The 8,629-nt window shown below is 43.8% G+C and overlaps 1 protein-coding gene across 1 annotated transcript; it reads right to left on the bottom strand.

Moving 5' to 3' along the window:
* Positions 1–1,995: 1,995 nt before the first annotated feature.
* On the bottom strand, positions 1,996–8,270 carry HSDL1 (hydroxysteroid dehydrogenase like 1). The gene is made up of 5 exons (XM_088530908.1): positions 8,254–8,270; positions 6,198–6,430; positions 5,049–5,494; positions 3,331–3,558; positions 1,996–2,854 (listed from the first exon to the last, which is right to left on the bottom strand). Exons 2-5 carry the CDS (start codon positions 6,424–6,426, stop codon positions 2,753–2,755), a joined length of 1,005 nt encoding a protein of 334 aa, XP_088387034.1. The 5' UTR covers positions 6,427–6,430; positions 8,254–8,270; the 3' UTR covers positions 1,996–2,752.
* Between the last annotated feature and the right edge of the window lie 359 nt (positions 8,271–8,629).

Below are 8,629 nucleotides of genomic sequence, written 5' to 3' on the forward strand. Positions count from 1 at the left end.
AACAAGGGCATGGCTTACAAAAGCTATAATATGAAGTTTAAAAAATGCGCTGCTGTTTTCCACAGAGAGGAAGCCTTCATCCCTTGCCCTGAAGCAGCAGAAGGATTCAATAAAAGTTTCTATGCTAGTGTTTTTGAAACCCCAAAAACTAAATGGGCCATTAAAAGACAAGGGAAGAAGAACATTTTTCTCTGGGTGCTGTGGCAATTATAATAATATATTTATTATAATTAATATTATAAATAGTAAATGTTATAATTATAATTAATAATTATAATAATTATACATTTCTGCAGGGAGTAGAACAGCCAGCAAAAGTTGTATTAGGCACTTTACCCTATTTAAGGGGAATGCTGACCACACATCACACACACACACAAAATAAAATGAGGCTGTGTGTGCCAGCTGTCACCTCGCTTTTATTGAGGTTTATTTAGCTCTCTCAAGTGTTTCTTAGTGACAGCAAAGTAATTCTCCTTTCCTGGAGATTTCCAGCACCACGACAGAGCGCAAAGTGCTGGGAATTACAAAGTTTTCTCTTAGTTCTAAGCTGAACACGGCAACAACAGGTGGTCGAGCTCTTATCACCTCACAGACCGGGGTCTATTAAGGCAATAAAACTAAAAACACGCTAATACTGAAAGCAGATAACGATGACAGGGATTATAAAGTAAAAGGATACACGGTCCTGAAACCTGGCGGGTGCCAAGCACCGGGACAGCTTTATTCGGCTCCATCGAATAAACACACCGAGGTCCCGGCAGGCGCGACCCGGGGAAGGCCCCGAGCTGAGGGGCTGCGCGGGAGCCCCGAGCACGGCGATGCGCCTGCTGCGGAGCGGGCAGCTGTTGCGGAGTAGGCCGTTGCCTGCCTGCCCGCCGGGCCGGAGGGCTGAGCGCTCCCCTCCCCGCTCCCCCCCGCTCCGCCCGTCGCACTCACCGGGCCGCCGCCGCCGCCCCCAGGCCCGCCGCCGCGGCCGCCATTTTGTGCAGTGTTTACCGGCGCCGTCTCGCGAGAGCGCAGCGCGCGTGCGCACTGCGCCCCGCCGCTGCGCCCTCCCTGCGGCTCCGTGAGGGGCCGGGGCGTAACCCGCGCCGTTACCGGCGGAAAAAACAGCGAGGCGCAAAAAACCCGCACGCTAAAACACTGCCGTGCTACACTGCTAGCGAAACGGGCCCGCTGCCGCGACAGTACTGCCGCCAAGGACGCCCGGAGGGGAATTATCCTCAGAAAGGGGCGAACAGAGCTGGGTCGCTCTCAGAAAAGCGAGGCTCGAGGCTACGGGCTCCCTCACGAGAGCGCCGTGATCCCGAAGGCTGGGGACAGTTTCAGTCTATTCAGTCTAATCATCTAAATTTTTAATAGCTCCTGTTAAGATGCCAAGTGCTACCTCTCAGAATTTTATAAAAAGGTTGCATAGAAATAATTATATATTAAGGTACAAAACCCAATCCCATGAAAAATTTCTGGGGGGCAATGATACACGTGCAGAATTTAACATCACCAGGGCAACGTTCTTGTGGAGGAGCTACAGGAAAGCCACTTCACAATCACAAGTGCAGCGTTTAGGGAAAAAGCACACAGTTCCTCCCAGCTCTGGGTGCAGGGATTTTAATGAACAAGAGATAGAAATTTACTGACCTAACCCACCCTGTCGCTGTCATACAATACAGCGCCACAATGAATGGTGGAATAGCAGAAAGGGGAAGGATACTTCGATCCACAGAGCCATGGATAGCAGCTATACAGTTAGTGTGGAGGGTTTCAATACAGGAGGAGAACTAATGATTCCCTGATAAAATAGAAAAGGATGAAGAATAACTATTCACATAGTAATTACAAATATACAGAAGAGACCTAAATCTCTGACTTCCAGAGATTTAATCTGCAACTCATGCGTGGTATCAGATGATCACATGAATATATATAATATAAATAATATATTATTAGGTATATCTATACATAAAAGCATCAAAATCTTGAAGCACCAAGACTTTTAATAACTTTTTTATTCTCTTAGGAAAGACAATCGGTTTATTTAAACCAAAAGATTAAGTTATTTGTTATTTTTCTTCAGCTAATCTGTTTCTACAGTCTTTACTCAATGCTCCAGACATGTCTCAGATTGCTGAAGGAGTATTTAAAGCATGATCAAGAGCATTCATGCTTGGAATAAGGAAGCAAACAAATATATCTCCAAATTGCTTTACAGCTCTGTATGACTTTTTCAGTCATTTTAACAACTTTCTATACACCTGAATTTCGAGAAGTACCTTAAATTAACATCATTCGAAAAAGCAAAACAAGAACAACAAAATCAAAAAGACTAAACTTGTACATTTGAAGCATATGAACATTTACAGTCTAAAGACCAGAAAAGTTCACTAAGCTGTATGTTATAGAAACTTATCAGTTAACTGGGATTGCTCTTTTTAAGCAGCATGATTTTGGATCTCTCTGGGGCCCATTTTTGAAAGGCTTGGAGAAATCTTGAATCCTGTTGATTTAATTTGAAATCATTTAGCATGATGCAAGAGACATTCATGATCAGAATTACAACTCTACATGTTCTTGTCCAAATTCATTAAAGACAAGGTGTACCAAGATTTTCCTCAACAAGACCAGCTGTTTGTCCTAGATGAAAACAGTGGAACTATTTAATACAAATAAACAAGCAAAATGTAGTCTTCACTAAATTCAGAGTACTCTAAACAGTCTTGCAGCACTCAGATCACTTCTCATCTGGATATTCCTACTTCAGTTTGCTTGTTAAAGCTTCTTTGCGTACAATTCTGGCCAAAAACTTCGCGCCCCATGCCCAGATCCACTCGGGTAGGTGTTCACCCAGTGTGAACTGTGGAGACAGGCAGGGAGACGAGAAGAGAGAAAGAGGAAAGGGAAGATTAGTATTTTTTTGATTAAATCAAACAAATTACCACTAAAGCACCGAAACATGTATGAGATATAAACTAAGATTCAACAAAATGCATCTTCTCTTCAAAAATACACAATGAAATGCAGGCCTGATCAGCAACATTACCTCCCCCTCCCCCCCCCCCCAAAAAAGGTGTGCTTTTGAATAAAAACCCATTTGCTACTTTTGCTGTGGATTTCCAGTAGAAAGCAGATTCTCTCTCATCTTTAAAAACAGTATGCCCAAGCATAATTTACTAAAGTGAAATAAGTAAACATGGGGCAATGCTGTTAAGTCTTTTGCTATGTACTGTATTTTTTTTTCAAAATATTTCCACAGTTCCTGTCTTGACTTCTAAGAAAGTAAATCTCTTACTTCTACTGGCTAACACAAAAGATTCTAATGAATTATTTTACCTGCATTGCATGCTTCCAGTAACCAGTAGTCCTTTTGGACAGGCCAAGAGTAGAAACTGCTTGACTCGCATATTCTTCAGCAGAAGGAAAAAAGAAAGATCTTTTTGATCCAACACTACCGCGCGGTACCATTTTTGTAGCAACTACGAATGGAGTTAAACTCTGGATGAAGATCCCTTTTGAGGAATACTCGTAATGTAGTGCTCTACTGAAATAGTCCAAGTAGGCCTAGGGAAACAAAAGCAAAATAGCTGCCTCAGTTTTGTGCTTATAACAGTTAAGTCTCAGTGCAGAGTTTTTTCAAAACTACAGCAAAGTTTTGGCATATGCATGGGCATAGGCCAAATATATATATATATACACACACACATACACACATATATACACACACACACACACAGTATTTCTATTTGTTGACATTTGTTTGCAAGAACCTTGCAGTATTTCAGTAACTTACAGGAAAAGGTAATAACTTCCCTCTCTGATGTGCATTTATCAAAAAAACAAATCTGGCAATTTCTGGTTAAAAACACTATGGAAACATTAGTTTCACCCAAAACAAAGAACTTCTTTAGCTTGGGGACTATACAGAGGGTGCTCAAAGGCTAACTATGCCTACCACTGTCAAAAGGACAACAGGAAGTAAAATATGTTAAAGAACTGGACAAGTGAATTTCATGTTCAAATGGTCCTCTCCAGAAACCGGACTAGTTACTTGCTGGGACTACCTTGGGCAAAAACCAACAAGAATCAAAAGAAAGAAGCCCAAACCAACCACTTCAAACATTTTACACAACTAGCCCACAAGAAAGCTTAGAATGCCATAGTGCTTGTTGAGAGGCCATGCTTTAAGCCAGATTGCTGACCGAGGATTTAAATTAATGATGGTAAGAAAAAAATAGTAGGCTTTGGATTTTGTTTTATTTCATTCAGGCCACTTATCTGATGTGGTCTGAGTGCAGTTGTAGATGCACTTTGCGTAACCAAGAGAAAGATGCTCTGCAGAGAGAGCGGGAGTTCTTTTTAAGCCAGTTTCAACACTTAAAAAAAAAATCTTCAAGGAGTTATACTCTGGGGTAACACAGTTGCTGTTGCTTCAGGCAAAAGGAAGAGCTCACAAGAACCACAGGAGAAACAGGGCTGTTAGAAGGAACTTTGTATACAAGCCCAATTGCTTTTGAAGATTCAGCAGCAAATCGTCCAACGTGTCTGCATCCCCACACACATACAGGCTTCCAGCATCATCCAACTGTCCCAGCCTATTCACTACTGCCCCACTCTCCTCAGGAAGAATAATTATGGGAAAAAAGTCCTTTTCACTACTTCCCAAACATGGCTCAGGTAATGATTATTGCCTTTTGTCCCACTCAGTGTGCACCAATTGCCCCAATCTCACAGACAAAGCTGCCTTTTTGCAGCACTTACCACAGCAGTGGCTGAACCATAAGCGTAGCCCCTCTTGCTACCAAACACTAATCTGTAAGTATGTTGAGACATCTCTGCACAGCACAGATGGGGAATAGAGATAAGAAATTCCTGTTACTGTGATAAAGCAGTATGCTGACTGCATAATACACTGGCATTTGGTAAGTCCCTAGAAAAGTTTCAATTATTTTGATATTCCCATTGAACACGTTTTAGGGAAGAAAAAAAAAAATCCAGAAAACCCATAGCTCTACTCTTCAACATATACCATTAAACATCACACTCCAACTTACTTTAGAGGCTCCATACACTGTCAGCATTGGTGTTGGTTGGCAACAGGATGCAGAAGACACATTCACAATTGCCCCCTTTTTCTTCTCTAACATGCCTGGCAGCACAATATGGACCATCATGTTAGCAGAAGCAATATTAATATTCATCATGTCCCACAGCAAATCCTCTGTCATGTTGGTAAAGTAGTCCGGATAGGTATAAAACAATCCTACATTATTCACCAAAATTCCAATTTCTCTGTCCTTCAGGCCCTCCTTAATGGGGAGGTAAACCTCACGCCCCTTGCTGAAGTCAGCTACTATGAAATCTGTTTCCACTTTGTAGGTTTCAGCTATGCTTCGAGATACAGCCTCCAGCTTCTCCTTGCTGCGGCTGATTAAGATGATGTTGACACCTCGCCTGGCCAGCTCTTCAGCATATGCTTTCCCAATGCCATCTGTGCTACCTGGAATAGAAAATTGCAAAGATTAGAGCAAGCCTCGTCTTCTGTTTCTACAGTTCTTTTAATTACAGTTTTACTGCCTTCTCTGAAGCGGACACCACCCTGAACACACTGATCTTTAAACCTGAGGACAGCTGAGGACAACACTGAGGACAACACCGTCAGCAAGAACCTTCTGCAACGCCCTCTCGAGAGACTTAAACATTTCAATGACAACAGCAGAGCACTTACAGTAGAAGTTTAACAAACAAGAAGGATGTCAGAGATGCAAACTTAAACATTGCTCAGAATTCAGCACCCGCACAAATGCCATAGTGCTCCCAGGTGCATCTCTATGTACTTTTGCTGTGTATTCTTATGCTTGCCCATATGCGTTTTGGGTGTACCTTACAATTTTAGGGAAAAGCTGTAGCAGACAATCACTACAGTGAGCTTAACTGTCTTCTAGATGACAGTCGTTCAAATTAAATTGCGTTCATTCTGCAGCTGCAGCCTGAGTTAATACAAATCCCAGCTTGTGACATAAACTTACCCAGCAAAGTAAGATAATGACTTTTACAGAACTTCCAAATTCTGGTAAGAGGTTTCTTCATGCGTGATTGGTAGGGAAGAGAGATTAATAACCCATTTCAGGAGTCAGATTAACTCTTCCTTGAAGATACATGTTATGTAAACTTAAGTAAATATACTTGCTTGAGTCACTTACCAGTTACTACAGCCCACTTTCCATAGCGCTTGACAAGATCAATCTCGCCAACCACCTTTGGAAGGAAATGGAGCCGGAGGAGACTGTAGCTGTTCAAAGCAAAACTGATGAACTTCCTAGCCGTGTACCAAGCTCCAATGATCGCTAGGGCCTCGATGTAAAAATTGCAGGTACGGCCGATCTCCCTGTACAAGAGGGAGAAACGATCCACCGCAGCCATGGCAATCATAAGCCTAGACAGAAGAGGGGAGGGCATTTAGGGAGGCAATTACAACCTTCTTTCCAACCATATCAACTTGTCATATTACATGATTACAGAATAAATGACCTTGGAGATTCTACATATGTTACAATCCATCCAAAAATGTATAGTACCACCTCGATGGCAAAAAACAAACAAAGTAATCCAAGCTTAAGAAGGTTGCCTGGAATTATCTCCTACTATTATTTTTCTCGTCTCTTAGAAAAGGTGTATGTTTGACCCAAACATGCAGTGCTAAAATATATAAATAACTACCTCTTTCTCAAGGTTAAAATCATATGGATAAGAAGGCATGTGCAGTGATAAATTGTGCTGCAAGAAGAATGACTTAATTAAAAATAATAATTAAAGAATAAAAAGCTGCAAAAAGCTGGTTATGGCAAAATAATATGACACATTAGCACTTCAGGCAAAAAGCTTTGGCAGCAACGAGGTCTCACTAATTACTGGTTGTTAAATATCTTGACTACTTTACACTCTTTGTAAAGGAGGACAAATTATTCCTACCAAGATTGCAACTTTAAATCCTTCTGTTTCACCAGATCGTCTCTCTTTATATAGCCTCTATCTCTTTAGGCTTCAAATCAACTCTCTCCTAAGCTACTGAACAGCATTCCTGACAGCAGAGGAAAATAGTGTAATCTCTGTCATCATCTTCAAGGATTTAGCTATGTTGCTCAACTCCAATATTGTAAATAAAACAATTCAAGCCTAAGCAGAAAAGGGAAATGCAATAGTTGAATGTTAATTTTCCATAATTTATCTTATCTACAAAATAGGCTGGGGTAACCGGAGGGAGAGAGCTCAAAGTACAAGAAACAAGAGACTCTTTGAAGCACAGAAAGTAATGAGACAATAAAATCATAAAGATCAAAGTGTAATTTTAGTCCTTAGAGTCATTATAAACTGCTAATAATTTCTTAACTAGTGCTCTGCATCTGAAAATACTGTATACCCAAACTTTCAGGTCATCTATGATACCTTGACCAGGGGCCACTGCCACTGAAAGAACACACAAGATTAGTATAAATAAAACAGCCACATAGTGAAGAGGGCAAATGCAATCAGGGTGTGAAGCAGCACAGTAGAAATAACCAGCTCCACCATTTAACACTACAGTTGTGAAAACTTGCAGAATATCAACCACAGAACATCACTGTTCCTCCAAGTGTAGTAAGCATCCAAGTTTATTAGCTGAATTATCAGACTATTATCAAATAGAGACAAACCTCACAGAGCAATCATGTTCTCACGGCAGACAGGTGGCATTTTGCAAGCACAAATGAGGGCTCCACTGACACCCCACACCACCCACCCTGGCCTTTCCGGGCAGACTCAAACTCAAAACGGGATATGTGGACCCGCTTTGCTCCTCTACTCGCTGTACTTATCCCTGGGCCTTCAGCCCTGGGCACACAAGCAGCTTCCTCACACGTCCCTGCGTGGATAACAGGAGACCGTTGCGGGCGATACCCCCATGCAACCGGGATATCCTCTCCCCTTCCCACCTCTCTCCTTCCTTCTCCCACCCCACCCGCTTCCTGGCGCAGACACCTCCCCGCAGGGAGCTTCCCAACCCCGCAAACCGCGGGAATTTTACAACTAAAAACCAAACAAAACAAAACAAAAAAAAAAACACCCCCTCACAAGAAAAAGCTGTCGCCGCCGTCTCCCCTCGAGCAAACGCTCGGGAGACGACGCGCCGTTTCCCTCGGACGAGGCGTCACGGTCTCCCCGCGCTCCCCTCGGTCTCAACCCCGCCACCCGCACAACGGCTAACGCTCCCCGCGGTACCGAACCGGCCCGGAGCAGCCCCGGAACAGGACGGCGGAACCACCGTACCCGCAAGCCGTCCACGCCGCCGCCGCCACCAGCCGCGCCCGCGCCTCAGCGCCGCGAGAGCGGCCGCGGGGGCTTGTGGGCCGCGCGCGGCGTCGCCATGGCGACCGCGGCCGTTAGCGGCCGTTAGCGGCGCGTCTCCGCCCGCCGCGTTTTGCATCTCTCGCTGCCTGGGGTGGAGCAGAAGCGGCCCCGGCTCCCCTGCGGCCCGGCCCAGGTTTGCACCGCGCTGCGGGGCCGTAGCCATGCCCGGAGCACCCTGGCTCTGCCTTGTGGGACCGGGGACTTTCCTTTCGCTTAGCATGGGCTAAACCAAAATAACAGTAGGGGA

The sequence above is a fragment of the Tinamus guttatus genome, unplaced genomic scaffold, assembly GCF_059628265.1.
Source record: "Tinamus guttatus ecotype Peru unplaced genomic scaffold, ASM5962826v1 Tinamus_guttatus_pri_ptg000389l, whole genome shotgun sequence".
NCBI lineage: Eukaryota > Metazoa > Chordata > Aves > Tinamiformes > Tinamidae > Tinamus > Tinamus guttatus.

What these genes read in the sequence shown, in the direction of transcription:
- HSDL1 (XM_088530908.1), bottom strand. Translation starts at nt 6,426, where the DNA reads ATGATTGCCATGGCTGCGGTGGATCGTTTCTCCCTCTTGTACAGGGAG. An exon ending in AAAGTGGGCTGTAGTAACTG is followed by an intron (nt 5,495 to 6,197) that starts GTAAGTGACTCA and finishes TTTCTATTCCAG; the next exon opens with GTAGCACAGATGGCATTGGG. An exon ending in CAGTGTATGGAGCCTCTAAA is followed by an intron (nt 3,559 to 5,048) that starts GTAAGTTGGAGT and finishes TTGTTTCCCTAG; the next exon opens with GCCTACTTGGACTATTTCAG.